A 20,356-nucleotide genomic window follows, 5' to 3' on the forward strand; every position below is an offset into this window, starting at 1 on the left:
AATCGCAAGATCAAGCAGCAACACAGTTCCAAGAAACTTTCATCTTGAATTGCCTACAATATCACTGTTAGACCAACACCCAAATACAATCAAACTTCTGAAGTTGAACTTTATTTTCTTTATTCACATTCCTTACTGAAAATTCAGTTCATAGTACACACAGTTAGGTGGCATAACATATCAGTAGGAGTCTGTCTTGTACTGCCTCATATATGGCACTGTCACATTCAATAAACAATTTTTGCAGCTACCACAAAAGGTTTTTGTGCATTCAGCGTAGTTTTGTCTTGTGCATTGCTCACTTTCTTATTTTGGTATGAGTGCAGAGCCTACTCCGGGTCAGTCAGGTACTGTGGGTACAACTCCCATGAAGCAAAAAAGCTCGTAACTCTCATACAAGTTGATTTCACTGAGTTAATTTTATTTGATACATGGTATTAATGCAGATGCTGTTTTTCCACGTGATGATGTGGACAAAGAATTGGAGCTATGACCTATTGACAATAACAGCTATGTTTATTGAAATTGTTTCTAGGCAAGTACTGTTAAACCATATGTGTAATGCCTTGATAGTGTTTAGATGCACTATTATTTTTATTTTTAATGATCTTACATGGTAGCAATGGAATTTTTTAATCATATACATCAATCTTTGATGATTTAAATTTGACTTGATGAGCATCCAACCATTGGCGCAGTAAGTTATAGTTCTTACCAACTTCACAGTTCTGTACTCCTGTAAATTTAGTAATAAATGCTGCAGTGTCCTGGACTTGTGGCAGAAACTAAATATAGTCATTGAATATACAGCTGGTTTTTGGCTGAACAGTATAATACATGTGCCATTCTAGTGCTGTCAGGAAGAAGACTATTAATGACTTTCTCAAATTGTGCAAATTTATTTGATAACTTTTTGTGCTTTTTACATCAATATGCCCAAAACAGACAATTTGACTCTCACATAAAACTTCCCATAGTATTTGATACAGGATGAGATGAATGTATTTTTATTATTTCTTTAATAGCATGATTAAACATTCATTACTTCTTTTGATCCAGGTTTGGATTGGATACGTATAAAGTATCTCTTGCTGTTTTGGTTAATAGGTGTGAATTTATACTACATTCAGATCACAAGTATCAACTTCGCGTCTGCATCTTGTTCGGCTTTGGTGTTGCATGTGACTTTCAGAACATTTTTTTCAATCACTTCCTGTTGTAAAATTTATCCTTTTTATTTTACTACAGGTTGTGTCTCTTATAATAATTTTAAATGCAATAATCACAACAAACTGTAAGAAATTATGTTGCTATTCCCTGGCAAATACTGTATTTCAAATATGAACTCATGTGATATGAGTGCCCTTATAGTTAAACAATAGTAGATCAACTTGCATTTTGTGAACAAAAACATACTTGATGATTGGTCATTATAACTGTATATTTGCATAAGATATATTACCAAATCGTCTCAAAGTACCATACAATAACTAGATTTTTCCTTTCCAAAATCATGCATTAGTGTTCTCAAGCAGTCAGTGATCTATTGACACACACATCTGCATTTATATTTACACTCTGCTGGCCGCCTTGTAATGTGTGACAAAATTTACTTGGTTTGTTACTATTATTTATCCACTTTCCTGTTCCATTCCGATAGTTTCTGTAAATTGTATAAGGCAAATGTTAGGATGTTTCCCTTACAAACGACATTCATATTTCTCCAATCTGTGCTGTTTTCTGTCTCCAATGACCTCCCCCCATGAACCATGGACCTTGCTGTTGGTGAGGAGGCTTGCGTGCCTCAACGATACAGATAGCCGTACCGTAGGTGCAACCACAACAGAGGGGTATCTGTTGAGGGGCCAGACAAACGCGTGGTTCCTGAAGAGGGGCAGCAGCCTTTTCAGTAGTTGCAGGGGCAACAGTCTGGATGATTGACTGATCTGGCCTTGTAACACTAACCAAAACGGCCTTGCCATGCTGGTACTGCGAACGGCTGAAAGCAAGGGGAAACTACAGCCGTAATTTTTCCCGAGGGCATGCAGCTTTACTGTATGGTTAAGTGATGATGGCGTCCTCTTGGGTAAAATATTCCGGAGGTAAATTAGTCCCCCATTCGGATCTCCAGGCAGGGACTACTCAAGAGGACGTCGTTATCAGGAGAAAGAAAACTGGCGTTCTACGGATCGGAGCGTGGAATGTCAGATCCCTTAACCGGGCAGGTAGATTAGAAAATTTAAAAAGGGAAATGGATAGGTTAAAGTTGGATATAGTGGGAATTAGTGAAGTTCGGTGGCAGGAGGAACAAGACTTCTCGTCGGGTGACTACAGCGTTATAAACACAAAATCAAATACGGGTAATGCAGGAGTAGGTTTAATAATGAATAGGAAAATAGGAATGCGGGTAAGCTACTACAAACAGCATAGTGAACGCATTATTGTGGCCAAGATAGATAATAAGCCCACGCTTACCGCAGTAGTACAAGTTTATATGCCAATTAGCTCTGCAGATGACGAAGAAATTGACGAAATGTATGATGAGATAAAAGAAATTATTCAGATAGTGAAGAGAGATGAAAATTTAATAGTCATGGGTGACTGGAATTCAACAGTAGGAAAAGGGAGAAAAGGAAACATAGTAGGTGAATATGGATTGGGGGCAAGAAATGAAAGAGGAAGCTGACTGGTAGAATTTTGCACAGAGCACAACTTAATCATAGCTAACACTTGGTTCAAGAATCATAAAAGGAGGTTGTATACATGGAAGAAGCCTGGAGATACTGACAGGTTTCAGATAGATTATATGATGGTAAGACAGAGATTTAGGAACCAGGTTTTAAATTGTAAGACATTTCCAGGGGCAGATGTGGACTCTGACAACAATCTATTGGTTATGAACTGTAGATTAAAACTGAAGAAACTAAAAAAAGGTGGGAATTTAAGGAGATGGGACCTGGATAAACTGACTAAACCCGAGATTGTACAGAGTTTCAGGGAGAGCATAAGGGAACAATTGACAAGAATGGGGGAAAGGAATACAGTAGAAGAATAATGGGTAGCTTTGAGGGATGAAGTAGTGAAGGCAGCAGAGGATCAAGTGGGTAAAAAGACGAAGGCTAGTAGAAATCCTTGGGTAACAGAAGAAATATTGAATTTAATTGATGAAAGGAGAAAACATAAAAATGCAGTAAATGAAGCAGGCAAAAAGGAATACAAACGTCTCAAAAATGAGATCGACAGGAAGTGCAAAATGGCTAAGCAGGGATGGCTAGACGACAAATGTAAGGATGTAGAGGCTTATCTCACTAGGGGTAAGATAGATACTACCTACAGGAAAATTAAAGAGACCTTTGGAGATAAGAGAACCACTTGCATGAATATCAAGAGCTCAGAGGGAAACCCAGTTCTAAGCAAAGAAGGGAAAGCAGAAAGGTGGAAGGAGTATATAGAGGGTCTATACAAGGGCGATGTTCTTGAGGACAATATTATGGAAATGGAAGAGAATGTAGATGAAGATGAAATGGGAGATACGATACTGCGTGAGGAGTTTGACAGAGCACTGAAAGACCTGAGTCGAAACAAGGCCCCGGGAGTAGACAACATTCCATTAGAACTACTGACAGCTTTGGGAGAGCCAGGCCTAACAAAACTACCATCTAGTGAGCAAGATGTATGAGACAGGCAAAATACACTCAGACTTCAAGAAGAATATAATAATTCCAATCCCAAAGAAAGCAGGTGTTGACAGATGTGAAAATTGCCAAACAATCAGTTTAATAAGTCACAGCTGCAAAATACTAACGCAAATTCTTTACAGACTAATGGAAAAACTAGTAGAAGCCGACATCGGGGAAGATCAGTTTGGATTCCGTAGAAATATCGGAACACGTGAGGCAATATTGACCCTACGATTTATCTTAGAAGCTAGATTAAGGAAAGGCAAACCTATGTTTCTGGCATTTGTAGACTTAGAGAAAGCTTTTGACAATGTTGACTGGAATACTCTCTTTCAAATTCTGAAGGTGGCAGGGGTAAAATACAGGGAGCGAAAAGCTATTTACAATTTGTACAGAAACCAGATGGCAGTTATAAGAGTCGAGGGACATGAAAGGGAAGCAGTGGTTGGGAAGGGAATGAGACAAGGTTGTAGCCTCTCCCCGATGTTATTCAATGTCTATATTGAGCAAGCAGTGAAGGAAACAAAAGAAAAATTCGGAGTAGGTATTAAAATCCATGGAGAAGAAATAAAAACTTTGTGGTTCGTCAGTGACATTGTAACTCTGTCAGAGACAGCAAAGGACTTGGAAGAGCAGTTGAACGGAATGGATAGTGTCTTGAAAGGAGGATATAAGATGAACGTCAACAAAAGAAAAACGAGGCTAATGGAATGCAGTCGAATTAAGTCGGGTGATGCTGAGGGAATTAGATTAGGAAATGAGACACTTAAAGTAGTAAAGGAGTTTTGCTATTTGGGGAGCAAAATAACTGATGATGGTCAAAGTAGAGAAGATATAAAATGTAGACTGGCAATGGCAAGGAATGCATTTCTGAAGAAGAGAAATTTGTTAAAATCAGGTATAGATTTAAGTGTCAGGAAATTGTTACTGAAAGTATTTGCATGGAGTGTAGCCATGCATGGAAGTAAAACATGGACGATAAATAGTTTGGACAAGAAGAGAATAGAAGCTTTTGAAATGTGGTGCTACAGAAGAATGGTGAAGATTAGGTGGGTAGATCACATAACTAATGAGGAAGTATTGAATAAGATTGGGGAGAAGTTTGTGGCACAACTTGACTAGAAGAAGGGTTCGGTTGGTAGGACATGTTCTGAGGCATCAAGGGATCACCAATTTAGTATTGGAGGGCAGCGTGGGGGGTAAAAATCGTAGAGGAAGACCAAGAGATGAATACACCAAGCAGATTCAGAAGGATGTAGGTTGCAATAGGTACTGGGAGATGAAGAAGCTTGCACAGGATAGAGTAGCATGGAGAGCTGCATCAAACCAGTCTCAGGACTGAAGACCACAACACAAATGACCTCCTTGTCTGTGGGATGTTGAATCCTAAGATTTCTTTCTCCTTGCTTCATTCACAAATGATGTAAGGGAAAATTACTGTTGCTAAGCCTCTTTATGAGATCAAGTTGCTCTTATTTTACCTTCACTGCAATTTCACAAAAAATATGTGGGAGAAAGATGTGTGTTGCTTGCCTGTTTTGGAACACCTGCTTGTGATGCACATCATCTCTCTTGTAGAGGCTATCACTGAAGTAAGATTTTTTTTGACGTTCCCACTCTGAATAGACAAACATGATGAAACAGACTGCTCGTCTTCGGATCCTGTATTTCCACTCCGTTAATATTACTCGACAAAGAGTCCCAGACTGACAGTCATTTGCTGGCCAGAGGGGCCGAGCGGTTCTCGGTGCTACAGTCCGGAACCACGCAACCGCTATGGTCGCAGGTTCGAATCCTGCATCGGGCATGGATGTGTGTGATATCCTTAGGTTAGTTAGGTTTAAGTAGTTCTAAGTTTTTTTGCCAATAGTGCAACTAAACAATAATGGGTCCCTCCATTTATTTACACACAATACAACGCATTCATTAATGTTGAACTTCAGCTGACCGTCCTTGCACCAAGAATTAATCCTATGCAGGTCTCTCTCCATTGCATTACAACTGGTGTTGCAATATTTTTACATACAATGCCGTCATCTATGATCAGCTTCACAGAGTTTCCAGATTACTTATGTATGTATGTATGTATGTATTTATTGAACTGGGGACCTAGAAATGATGGAGAGGCTTTGTCTCCACTGCGACCCTCAGTGGTACACAACCCCACAACAGGCTACAGCAGTCCACTCACCGCATCGCCACCCCACACCGAACTCATGGTTATTATGTGTTCACAGTGTGACTGGCTCACCCGTATTTTACGTAAGTGGGCAGCCAATGACATTTTCATGTGCCTTCCTGTTAGCTCCATTGTGATTTTGCTTGCGATTTAGTCTCGTGTTTAGCATCTTTTATTCTTTCCCATTGTCTTAGCATGTATGATCACATTTTAATAATTTTCTCCACAGTTGTCTCTCTTAATGCGTGTAACGTTGCTTATAACATCACCGTTGAGTGCTCCTATGTACCAAAAACACACACACACACACACACACACGCGCACACACACACACACGCGCACACACACACACACACACACACACACACACACACACTCACTCACTCACACTTTATAGAACGCCTTTGAGAAGTTCAAGAATGTAGCACCATTCTCAGCTCTCCTGTCGGCTGACTTCTGTATGTGAGAAAACTGAACAAGATGAGTTTCATAGAAAAAAGTTTCTGTTTTCAGTTTGGTCATCAGCTTTTCATAACTAATACAACTCATCACCAGTATCATTTTTACTTCTACTGAGCGAACCCAGTATCCCCTGATATCTGAGGTAAAAATTTAATACAAAAAGGGCATCCCACCGTAGTTGTTACATACGCATATTTTTATTTCCTAAATGGAAAGATATTTGTAAATGGAACGGGGATCACTGCTGTCAGCTGCAATGGGAAATTAAAGCAGAATCATTGGTGATGAGGAAAAATGTGTATCAGACCAGGATGCGAACCCGGAATCCCCTGATCACTAGGCAGCTGCTGTAACCACTGTGCCATCTGGGACACGGCGTTATTGCAACAGCACGGACTATCTCGGCATGCCTCATGGCCGATCCACACTCACACTGAGCACCCCCTATCCCAGTCCAGTACAAATTTTCACTTGTCGCCACTGATTCTGCTTAAAGTCCCACTGCAGCTGACAGCAGTGATCCCCCTTCCATTTACACGTAGTGTTTCACAGCTGTGGAATCTGCGTGGTGTCTTATTTCGAAGAAACAGACACCACACATTCAAATAAAGGAAAGGTATTCCCTTGTTACATATGGAACATCCTTCTTTAATAAATTTAATAACACTGTCTCAGTTTAAAAAAAGACACTGGGCTTATATTTGGGAGGTTGACAGTTCAAATCCCTGTCCAGCCATCCAGATTTACATTTTCCATGATTTCCCTAAATCACTTAAGTCAAATGCTAGGATGGTTTCTTTGAAAATGTTCACCCAATTTCCTTTCCCGAACATTCCTTAATCTGATCTTGTGCTCCATCCCTAATGAATTTGATGTTGACAGGATATTATACCCAAATATTCTTGAACAAACTATACCATAGGCTTATGTTCCTAATTTACTGTGCCTGACACAACAGTTGATGTATATTTGTTTATTTGAGTCACTGACATCAGGCAGAAATGGCAGTCTTTATGTTGTAGTTGGTGGAATAGTTGGTGGAACATTGTAATAGAGCTTTTATCTGTCTCCCAACATAATTATTTCTATGTTTCTTTTTCCCCATTCTACATCATAGTGTATGAATGCTGTATCATCTAGTAGACATATCTACAGCTCTATGCACAAACAGCAAAGAGTGGATATGTTCAATTTGACTGTTGTTTATTATTATTATTGTTATTATTAATATTATTATTGCTACAATAATTATTAATATTTTTAAATTATCAGATAATTGTTTACGGAGAACACAAAATGATATAGCTGTGTCAAAGCTGTTTTGGGACAATAGGCAAATGTAGAGAAGTAAATTGTGCGAAAATTGTAACATAATAAGACATTTGGTTTGAATATTCAGAGCTGATGCAGTCATTGACTGACCATCTACATTTGTATTCTGTGTAACCTTTTACAAGTGGTTGTTAAATATGTGCTCAAATGTGGATGAGTTCAGATTTTGATTGTTTCATATTATATTCTTCCATAACTTCAAGCAAAATATATTGAGAATTGTTCTACAGCACAATAATTGTTTCCTTCATCTAATTTTGTAATAGGCGAGTGAGTTCTCTGTCTCTTTTTATTCTCTTCCTCATCGAACATTAGCAGTTAGGAGAAGAAAGATTGATTATGTTTGAATTTATAAATTAGATTGCAATTTTGAATTATTAAATAACAAAGCATGGCACATAGCTCTCTGCAGTTCATCATTAAATTATGGGAATAGCTGTTATTTTTAATGTAACCTAGAGTCATTTCCACTATGAAGCCAAATGATAGAAGGTGAGAAGTATTTTAGTCATATGTAATTTTCGTGTCATAAATTTCTCAGGCAAGATTTTACGAGGAGAGTCAGCGCCTGTAACCAGAAACCTGCTCTCATGGCTGCAGGTTAACCCTGGATGGCAGGTAATTTACGATAGTGACCATGAAGACGAAGGAGGAGAAGATGGAGAGGATTACTCAGGCTCCAGCGATGAAGGAGATGAAGGACTAACTGGTAAGCTTTGATAGTGATTAGACTATTGCTAACTCCCCCCCCCCCCCCCCCCCCCCCTACACACACACCACCACCATCTCTCCCTTCACCCCCCGTCTCTCTCTCTCTCTCGCACACACACGCACGTGTGTTTTGTGTGTGTGGGGGGGGGGGAGGTAAGCTATGGCATGAATTGATACTGGAAGTCTTAATTATGTCTGTTAAGCATGCACTGTTTTTTTACCAGGATCTTGCAAAAGAAACTCCCCATCGCACTCCCTCAGATGTAGCGGTTAGTTAGCCTATTGGATACACTGGATAGCCCGTCACAAACTAAACACAGATCAAGCATAAAAACAGGAAGCAAGTGTACTAAACTGTGGAAGAAAGAAGAAAAAATAGAAAGTGTGAACGGTTCAATATTAATATGTTCAATATCAAGCAATACTAATGGCCGTTGTGTCGGGGTCGTGGTGTTGCAGTGCTGTGGAGGGGAGGGGATTCGGATTCAAATCTCACTCGGTCCCAACTTTTTATTTTTATTTATTTTATTTTATTTTTTTTATCCCTCTCTCTCTCTTTCTCTCTCTCTCTCTCTCTCTCTCTCTCTCTCTCTCTCTCTCTCTCTCTCTCACACACACACACACACATACACACACACACACACACACAAAATTATGAACTTTCCACTCGCTCATTGATGTTCGCTGTATTCAGATTTGTGTGTGTGTTGTGGTGTAATGTCAGTGTGCGACAGGGACTTGTAACAAAGGGACCTCCAGATGTTTGTACCTCCTATTTGTTTTGCACAGGTACCACATGTTATGCCTCTTGCATTCCATTTTGAAAGTTTTGACTCGAGAATTTCCTTCGTTTTAACATAGTTCTCACCCGTTTATTTGTTGTTTTTCATTTCTGTGAGAGGTCTATGCAGCACCTCACCTGCTGTCACTATTCATCACATTTACTTGCGACGGTAATATATTCTTACCACATGACTCATGTTTTGTGATGAATAGTGAGAGCCGGCGAGATGTGCGTAGACCTCTCACAGAAATTAAAACAACAAATAAATGGGTGTGAACTGTGTTACAACTAAGGAAATCCTAGAGTCAAAACTTCCAAAATGAAATGCAAGAGGCTTAACATGTGGTATCTGTGTAGAGCAAATAAGAGGTATGTATGTCTGGAGGTCTCTTCATTACATACCGCTGTTGCAAATTGACATTACGCCACAACACATACACAAATTTGAATACAGTGAACAGGCATGTCAATGATGGGACAGGAAGTTTGTAATTTTGTGAAGTAGAAGAAGGGGAAAAAAAAAAGGGGGATCAAGTGAGATTTGAACCAAGATCTGCCCCGTCAGAGTCCGACACCATGACCACACAACCCCAACTCAATGGCAATAAATGTTACTCGATATTGCACATATTAAGTCCAGACCGTTTCACTGTTTCTATTTTTCTTCTTTTTGCATATTTCAGTACATCTTCTTCCTCTTTTCATGCTTGATCTGTGTTCGGTTTCTGACAGGCTATCCAATGGGCCAGCTTACCACTAAATCTGAGGGGTGTGCGATGGGACGTTCCTTTGTTAGAATCACTAGTTGAATGATTGATTTAATGATTACTGATGATTGGATGATTCCTCAAGGCTTTATTTTCACCAAAATTGAATTTAAATTCATGATATGCATTTGCATCTATACTCTGCAAACCAACCATGAGGTGTGTGGCTGAGGCTATGTCCCATTGCACCAGTTATTAGGGGTTCTTCCTGTTCCATTTAGGTAATGAGCATGTAAGGAAAATTGTTTGAATGCCTCTGTGTGTGCAGAAGTTATTCTAATATTATCCTCATGATCTCTATTTGAGCAATACAATTTGAGCAATTGTAGTATATTCCTAGAATAATCATTTAAAGCTGACTCTTGAAACTTTGTTAATAGACTTTCTCGGGATAGTTTATTTCTGTTCTTCTAGAGTCTTCCAATTCAGTCCCCCAGTATCACTGTGACGCTCTCCCATGGATTAAACAAATGCATGACCATTCATACTGCCCTTCTCAGTATTCATTCAATATCCCCTGTTAGTCCCATTTGGTACGCGTCCCATACACTTGAGCAATTGATATTCTTGAGGGGGGAAAAAACCTTGTTTCACAAAGCGCATAGCATCCAGCGCACATTGGTCTATCGATTATTCATATGATTTTGAAATGTATCCCTGTTGGTTTTTGAACACTTTCTAAGTTGATTTCTGAATGACTCATAAGTTGATTTTTGAATGTGTGCATAGTGTATGTGATGTCTCCGCCAGGGGAATCCCCATCGCGTCTAGAAATAAATTTTCCTGCAGACTAAAGGGGGTGGGACTATGCAAGCTGAGCGGAATAAAGCCGAATGGGTGAATGCCAGTCGCTTTTTATGTGGTCGACTGGGTTTGTGAATGATCAGCGTTGTTATAATTATGAGCGAAATCCATAGATTCAAACTACCAGAGTGAAAATAGACTAACAGGAGTAACTGGTAAGAAAGATTGCATATTATCTTCTCAGTGTATCCAAGAAAATGAAATTTTGACAGAAAATTTTTGGCCAGATTGCTACACTAATAAGTGCCAGTTGTACATTCCCCAGCTAGCAGCTGCATAAGTTCTTTTCTGGGAGTAGCGTGGAAAACATGTGCGAACACGTAGTAATGCCTAACGAGAGAATAAACGTGTGATACCTAAACTGGTGATTGTGGAACAGCTAGTGAAGTCAACCGGAGAATAAGCTTTGACAATGGCAGGAATAGTTACAGAATTAGTGATGACTGATGACAAGGTTGTTTGTTAGTACAAGGAAGGAGAAGAAACGGGGACATCACACAAATTATGGAACACTATGATGATTCCAAATTTATATAAAAATTTTGTGCTACTACTTTCCGATCTCGTGCTTGGGAAGCTGGAGTGTATGAATGAAATGTGAAACTATTTCCTAACATAAAGATTTTTGCTTTTAGTAGGCATTTGATATTGGTACTTTGTGAATTATATTCTGTTGTGTTATAAAATGACCATTTGGCCAAAACAGACTCGTTTATTTGGTGTTTGTTACAATTGCTGCAATATTAGACAGACCTATTTTTCATTTTATCTAGCAGACAGTGACAAAATACACGTAATCAGATCGAGAAACCACACCAGTCTTGGGTACTATTTCTGTTAACAGCTTTTTCAATGTTAGACAATGACATTTCATTTTTTCATGTAGAAAAACATTTGACAAACTCTGATGAGGTAATAGATTCTTTCCCAGAAAGAAAAGCGTGCCACGTAAAGCTGTAGCAAGATTAGAAAGAAAAAAATGCTTGGACTTAAGGATTGAAGAAATGTGTACTGTCTTGCTTGTCTCTTGTCTTTACTGGTTTTATGTATCCTATATTTAATTTTATCTCACACAAAACGGCAAGTTATTAGCTAATAGGCAATAAAGAGTGCATGTTTTCTGGAAAGTACTTGTTCTCCTGGTTACAAATAATCCCATCCAGTATTAATAGTGAGGGGTGTTTTATAAAAAAAAAGATGGGCAGGATATCAAACTGGCAGACTGGGAGCAGGAGAGGCACCACAGGACATTTCAGTTTCCACTCTCCTGCATATAGTTTGATAGCATCCGTTAAAAAATATTACACATTTGAATTCCACAGAGTGAAATACAGTGACGTGCGATGGAACAGGGCTGTGTGAAGAGGTGTGGCACTGCACTTTGGCACACTTAAGACTAAATAACATATCTTACATTTTCTTGAACAAATATGTTTTATGTACCAGGCTCTTCAGAAAGATGAGTGCTACAAAGTGGACATATTTTTGAAAAGTCAGTTTTTAAATTTTTGGCATCCTACCTCAAACGCTCAAGGGAGGGTAGGGCGCCACTATCTAGTATTGCCCTGGTTCAGAAATATCGTAGATCCGGGGCTGATGCCCAGAGCAGACTGAGTTGTAGTGGCCCATGTTTACGTTTACGTTTAGCGATTTTGCTGTTTCCTCTTCATTTATTGCTCTCACATCAAATGAAAATAAAACAGATTTCTGTGGCCGTTAGCTGTCAAGTGAATTAAAATACATTCATATAATTATGGAAGGTTAAAATACATTACTAGTTTCAGATTTTATTTTATTTCCGCCTTTCTGACAGTGAAGCGTTCATCACCTTGCAGAACAATGAACTTTTTTCTGTCGGATTGCTAAAGAAATTTGGCTTTTATTAATATTTTCCACTGAGACAGTCAGTTTATTGAAACGAAGTGTTTAATTCCATACTATTGGCTAGTTTCAACTGTTCGCTGCATTTCAAGTGCACGTTTTCATCTTTTGGCATGTATGGCATTAGGCGATAATAAAGAACCAAACATGAGATATTACAGTACTGGTGTTCCAAGAAAATATACTTCTGAATGTGGACATATGAATGTGCACTTTAAGCCTAATTATGTATTTTAGTATGGTCCATGAAATTCTGACTCCTGGAGTATGCTCTAATGTCTTGCTTCTTTTATGACATAATGTACGATCTTTTAATGTTTTACACACACAAACATACAGGCTTCCTGCGTCATCGTAGCTGCACAAGTGCAGTGACGCCTGTTCTCTGACGCTCTCTGGCAACTGCTGAAAAGAACCTATTTCTAACAGGTCACAAAAAATATTGCGAATGGTTGTTTGAAAAGTGTTACTTTCAAAGTAAATTTCCTTTTATGCAAAATTAACTATGTGCGAGAAAGTATGACGAATTTCTTAAAATCACAGAGTGTTTGACTCTCATTTAAAAATCAACTCTTTGAGGACAATCATTTAGAAGACTTTCAAGCCCAGAAAATCAGACATTTATATTGTCGTTAAAATTTTTACTGGCACATTTGTGTGATGTATCTTAAGGTATAACACACAAAAAAAGATCAACATTATATGCAAAAGCTTAGCTTCTCTTGCACCTTATTAAACTTTTGAGACTTAATATTATATGTGAAAGCTATTCTCTTCTTGTGGCAACTCTGTGTATATTAATTTGAACTATTAACTTTTCCTATTTGTGTGTTTGCGCTACTTAATAGTGATGTTGCTGTTGGCTGACTACATGATATGTACTATGCTCTGAATATCTGCTGTCATCGGCTGGCAAGATCACGTGATATGAGGTATGACTGGCATACAAAAGCACATCGCAGTCTTGATTTCAATGCTTCAGAAAAGAACATGTGGTGTTTGGTGGAATTCGAACTTTTACTTTCGTAATATGAAAATATGCATTGTACGTGTTGTTGCTCATCAAAAATCTTTCCATAACGTGTTTTATTCCCAGAGTTTTGTTCTCTAAAGTGCGGGAAATTCTACACCGGTCTGTAAAGCCTTAACCATTCCAAGGATTGATAAGTTTTACAGTTCAGAGGAAAAGTATACTGTCACTTAACACGTAAAAAGTGTATTTTCAGCCAGGAGAAAGTGTATTTTTAACTGGGAAGTTTGGGAAAAAATCCAGGAATTTTTTTTCCTTGTCCACGTGTACACCTTGAAAAAAAAAAAAAAAAAAAAGTAACCACTCTTTATTACGACACAGGGAGCGATAAAATGTGTAGAAAATGGGGATATGTGCTCTGATACCCTGTTAATTCGAAGAAGACACAAACGAGCACACAGACAAAATGAAAGTAAACTGCCTGTATGTAATTGTAAGAAAGTAAAATTAAAAAATAAAATTACCTCTGCATAAAACTACTTGAACAGTCCCATTTGTTGGTTAACAAAATTTGATAAAAAGGGAGGCAAAATTGTAAACCATTCTACCAGATACAATATCTTACATGGAAATCGAAAGACATAGTTTTTATTTACTTGTATAACTGCACAAACTGATTTTATAATATTGGATGTTTGAGGTATTAAAATGATACGAGTCATTAAATCAGACATAAGTCTTGTGGATGATAATATATTTTGTCCACAGTTTGCTTCCCTTTTAGCTGTTTAACTTTTGTCAACACAAGCTGCGCAGGAAGAAGTTTTCACACAACCCATGGTCTACACATTAACATATTGGGGAAGGACTTAGTAATAATATGGATCCAAGAAGTAGATAACAATAAACTGAATGTGTGGTTTTGTGATACACAGGCCATACCTGTCAATGACAGAAATCAAAACCAAACACAAAACGCCTGCTTTGTAAAACAATACAACAGTAGGACAAGAGTGATGTTTTTTTAGTACAATAAAATTCTCAGTCAGTGACACACTAGCTACACTACATAATGCCAATATATATGGTTTATTAGACAAAATGTTAATCACATAAATAGTGAAAAATTAAGTCAAGCAATGGAAAATCCAGAGTGGAATATAACAGTATTATGAAAAGGAAAGTTGCCACTCACTGCTGAGTCCCAGGTAAGCCCAACAAAAAGACTGTCACAAATAAGCTTTTGGCCAGCAATGCCTTTGTCAGAAATTGGCGACAGACACCCACTGGCGTGCCTGCGCGTGGACACACACACACACACACACACACACACACACACACACACACACACACACACACACACACACACAATCATGCAAATGCAACTCACACACCTGACTGCAGTCTCTGACAACTGAAGCCACACTGTGCCTTCAGTTGCCAGAGACTGCAGTCAGGTATGTGTGAGTTGCATTTGCGTAAATGTGTGTTTGTCTGCCATCTATTTTTGATGATGGCCATGTTGTCCGATAGCTTATTTGTGACAGTCTTTCTGTTGTGCCTATCTGTGACTCAGCATCTACTCTAAATGGTGAATGGCAACTTTTCTTTTCATAATATTGTGAAAAATGAAGTGTTTATCATCAGAGATGATGACGTTATTAACAATGATCTTGTATTATGTTTTAGTGAACACCATACAAGAGATGTTGTTGAAATGGTGCAGTTGGACGGTTACTGTCTAGCAGCTCAATGAGACAGAACTATCTTGGAGAAAGGTGGTGGTGCATTTATGCAAAAAATAACATGCTATTTAGAGCATTAGTTTTAAAGAGCCACTGTACAGAGCAACATATTGAAATCTGTGGAGTAGAGTTTAATATAAATGATTTGTCAATTGTAGTGTTAGCGCTTTATAGAGATTTTACAGGGAATATAGATGTATTCCTGAGGTCACTAGATACTCGTTTATTCCTTATGTCCTCAAAGTCCAAGAATTCAATAATTTCTGGCGATTTTAATGTCAATTTTCTTAATGAGAGCAGTAGTAAAGTGGATTTGGAACATCTAGCTGAGGTTTTTAACATGATGACAGTAGTAGAGTTTCCGACAAATGTGAGTGATAACTGTCAAAGTCTGATTGATAAGATCAAGAGTCAACAGTGTCAGTGTACGCCCAGTTGTTAATGGCCTTTCTGAACATTATGGTCAACTACTTACACTCACTGACATCTGTTAATGCAACGGTTCTTTATATTCTTGGAATCCTTTTAGGAAATAAATGATGAGGACCTTAAAAATTTCAACTACAGCCTGCAAGAGATAGAGTGGAGTCCAGTTTTCAGTGAAACAGGTGTAAGTAAAAAGTGTAACATGTTTTAAAATGAATTTGTGATGCTCTTTGAAGCTACCTTAATGAACCAAAGATACAGCAACATTACAAACTTTAATGTAGCACCCTAAAAAGGTAATAAATAAGTCTAAGAGTGCATGCATAAAATTTAAAGTTCAGAAATCAGGAAACAAAATAAAAATAATTTGGAATGTGATAAAGAGGGAAACTAACAGGAAAATGGAGAATGTGATATGCATAGAAATGAAACAAGGTGACAGTATTGTAAAGAAACCTGAAATGGTTGCAGAGATATCAAACATTTTTGACAGCAGCAGAGAAGGTTGGCTCTAAAGGATGTGCGGATGAAGAAATGGGTCTTCTACAGAAAGCTGTTCGCAGTAGAACGGTGCAAACCTCAGTACCCCATGTTTTACAGTATATGAGATTGAAAGTGTAATTAAGTCAATTAAAAACAAAAAAGTCTGTTGTTATCGATTATATTTCTAATAAGGTATTAAAATATTATTGTAAATCCGTAAGTCTAGACATATGTAACATATGCAATACATGTCAGCAGGATAAAATTGTCCCTGATAGACAAAAATTAGCTATAGTGATATGTACTACTCTTCAGAAAGGTGATAAAAGTAATGTCGCAAGTCATCACCCAAACACCCTATTAACTATCTTTTCAAAAATTTTTGGTAAAACTGGTGCACAGAATGATTATTGATTGCCTAAACTTTTCACAATATCCTCGGGTTTCATGCTGGTTTTTCTACCAAACAAGCAATTTTCTCTTTTACCAATCAAGTTTTGGAAGCCATCAACAAAAAAAGTCACCTCTGGGTATTTTTTGTGATCTCGAAACCCTTGATTGTGTAAACCATCAAATTCCTTTGAAAAAGACAGAGTAGTATGGTTTAACAGGTACTGTCAGTTTATGGCTTCAATTATATATAAAGTATTGAAAGCACACTGTAATGTTGAATGGCTTATTTGGAGAACGTGCTTCCTCTGAGTGGAGCACCTTAAGTTGTGGTGTGCCACAAGGCTCTATTTCAGGTATACAGATATTTCTTACTTTCATTAATGACCTCCTACTTCGTTCCAATACAAAGAGTAAATTTATCTTTTTCGCAGATGATACCACAACAATCCTCTTTGACAAACTGTGAACAAAGTTTTCACTGAATTCATAAACTGTTTTTCTTCAAATGATGTCTCGTTCACTGCAGATAAAACCCATTGTATGAGGTTCTATCACCACAAAGGAGCCTTGAAGAAATTTACATAAAGTATAGCGATCAGTCGATACAGATAATTGAGGATATATCATTCCTAGCTACTTACATAGACAGCAGATGTAATTGGTCAACCCACATTCTTCGTCTTTTTAAAAGACTTATCTCAGCATCATCTGCACTATGGTTTATTGTTTCAATTGGTGAAGCAGATACCATTAAGACGTCTTACTTTGGCTACTTTTAGTCATTAATGTCAAATGCGATTATATTCTAGGGGAATCAACCTCTCGCAAAAAGAATTTTCACGTGCAAAAAAAGACAAATAGAAAAAGGCCATTAGAATAATAAGTGGTGCTCACCAGAGGCATTCTTGCAGGTACCTGTTTCTAAGGATCCTTAACCATCAAATCACAGTATATTTTGTTCTAGTTGATTGTTTTCTATAATTTTTGGTGTACAAACACAACAGAAGACATCACAACTATAACACAGGAACCTCGAACAGTCTGCATATTGACCTGACAAGTCTTAATCTGTTCAAAAAGACATTTATTACCCGAACATTAAGCTGTTTAATGCACTCCTATTATATATTAACTGTCTTTATAAACAATTGTCCAAATTCAAATGAATTCTCAATGAGTTCCTAATAGAGGAAACTTTTTTATGGTACCTTACAGTTGTTGTGCAACTAGTTTTGGTTAATTTTATAGAATTCTATTTTAATGTGATTACATTGCTCCACTCAAGAACAGTGTAATCTACAATGTCTGTATGACATTTATCAACTTTTATTGTCTTCTTGTAATCTACAATGTCTGTATCACATTTATCAACTTTTATTGTCTTCTTAAGTATGTTGAAATTTCTTATATTAATTTGGGCACTATCATAGACAAGTGAAAATTGGATTTTTCTATTCATATATTTATTTATTGTAATATTTAGCACGATCCTGCTTCCTGTATATATTTCTCATCCTTCTACTATGGAACTCAATACAAGGGGCGTTTGAAAAGTCCGCGCAAAGTCCAAGAGATGGCACCACCGGCACGTATCGAGGTCATGTTTAGTTAGTAGCATCTTTGGAAAGAGCGCACACCAAGTTTCAGCCATATTGGTCTATTTCTTTGTGTTTGGCATTCGTGTGAATCAAGGAAGTCAAGTGATTGTCAAAAAATGGACAAAAAATAATTTCGTGTGGTGATTAAACATTACTTTATGAAAGGCAAAATGTCTCAGGAGACTAAAGAGAAGCTTGGGAAACATTACTGTGACTCTGCACCTTCGATTAGAGCAGTTTATAAGTAGTTTCAAAATTTTCGGAGTGGCCATATGTCCACATGATACAAGTTATGCTGAATGTTCTGGACACCCTGTGGAGGTTACGACTCCAGAAATCATTGATAAAATCCATGAAAGGTGCGTGAGATTGCTAGTGCTGTGGGCATCTCGAATGAACGGGTACATAATATTTTGCATAAACATTTGGACATGAGAAAGCTATCTGCAAGATGGGTTCCGCGATTGCTCATGCTTGACCAAAAACAGAATCAGTGTGAAATGTTGCGATGATGGTTTGCAGCTGTTCAGGAAGAATCTGCAGGATTTTAAGCATCGTTTCATCACTGTGGATGAAACATGGATACATTACTATACTCCAAAGACCAAACAACAATCTAAACAATGGGTTACCAAAAAAGGCGAAGACCATTCTTTCAGCCAGAATGGTTATGGCGACTGTCTTTTGGGATTCGCAAGGGATAATCCTCATCGACTATCTGGAAATGGGAAAAAACTGTTACGGGTGAATATTATTCATCGTTATTGGACCATTTGAAAACCAAGCTGCAAGAAAAACGCCGGCGATTGGACCGCAAAAAAGTCCTTTTCCATTGCGACAATGCACCAACACACACCTCAGCAGTTGTGGTCACAAAATTAATGGAAATAGGACTCCAACTTGTTTCACATCCCCCCTATTCTCCAGACTTGGCTCCCTTGGACTACTATTTGTTCCCCAATTTGAAGAAATGGCTGGCGGGACAAAGATTTTATTCAAACAAGGAGGTGATTGCAGCAACTAATAGCTATTTTTCAGACTTGGACATTTCCTATTATTTGGAAGGGATCAACAAATTAGAACAGTGATAGACTAAGTATAAGTCTAAAAGGAGACTATGTTGAAAAATTAAAAAGGTTTACCCCAAACACGTAAGTAGTTTTTATTTTTACACGGACTTTTCAAACGCCCCTCGTATTGCATTAAGTTTGTATATGTTCTGTAATTGATGTTTTATTTGCATTATTTCGTTAATTGTCATGAAAGTTGTGTTTGAATCCTGTACAATATTACATGTTCCATATCCTTGCGATTCACTCACTGCCTAATTTATGGAATATTAAATAAATGTAAATCACCTTTAAAGTTGTGGCACTGATGTTGCAGTATTAAGGCATGGAGTGATCAACATAAACAATCAAGTTAGGCTTATGTTGTTAATAAAGTAGAACTGGTGTGTATGCTCCAGTTTTTTTGTGGTCTCAAACCAGGAGAAGATCAAAGTATAAAATTTCATAAAAATAAAGCCTTATCTTTTGCTCTAGTTCTTCTTCTTCTTCTGTTTTTTTTTCTTTGTTTTAATATATATTCATACTGTGAGCTATTAATTTTGTAAATTTGCACTACGAATGATATTTGTAATTTGGGATTTTCAGATACAGCAAAGAACCGAAGGGGAAAAGAATTTGATGACAGTATGTCAGAAGAGGAGAGAGCACGTGCTGTAATTGAGAAAGCCAAAGCTGAAGATGATGAATACAAGAATTACACTGAAGAACAAACATACTACAGGTAAGTAATTTTTGAAGACTGTACCAATTGTAATATTATGTAATAAAACCACAGGAAATAAGTGGATAGCCAGCCATAGAAAAAAGTGGACAGTTAGATAATAGCAACCTTTCTGTAGAGCTGTATTTGCTTTTACAGTGATACCTGCTTAGAATATGCAGATAACCACATACGTGATCTTACACACCATCAGTAAATCCAGCAAGTGAACGTGTGAGTATATGTGTGGAGTAGAATGGGGGGGAATCCGGCAGAATATCATTTTCATCTGGCAGTTGGGTGTGTACTGATTTGAATATCCCTGACAAGGTGAAACTGTGCACCATACCGGAACTCATACTCATTTTTTT

At 37.7% G+C, this 20,356-nt stretch overlaps 1 protein-coding gene across 4 annotated transcripts in view; it reads left to right on the forward strand.

The window, feature by feature from the left end:
- The window catches only part of LOC126178712 (ATP-dependent helicase brm-like), a 220,107-nt gene that overhangs the window by 77,037 nt on the left and 122,714 nt on the right, over positions 1-20,356 (forward strand). For all 4 annotated transcript variants that reach the window (XM_049924555.1, XM_049924554.1, XM_049924552.1 and 1 more), the window contains 2 exons: positions 8,195-8,362; positions 19,871-20,006. In XM_049924555.1, coding sequence (XP_049780512.1) covers positions 8,195-8,362; positions 19,871-20,006 — 304 coding nt within the window. The remainder of the gene's footprint in view (positions 1-8,194; positions 8,363-19,870; positions 20,007-20,356) is intronic.

Source organism: Schistocerca cancellata, chromosome 1 (genome assembly GCF_023864275.1).
Source record: "Schistocerca cancellata isolate TAMUIC-IGC-003103 chromosome 1, iqSchCanc2.1, whole genome shotgun sequence".
NCBI classification, from domain to species: Eukaryota; Metazoa; Arthropoda; class Insecta; order Orthoptera; family Acrididae; genus Schistocerca; species Schistocerca cancellata.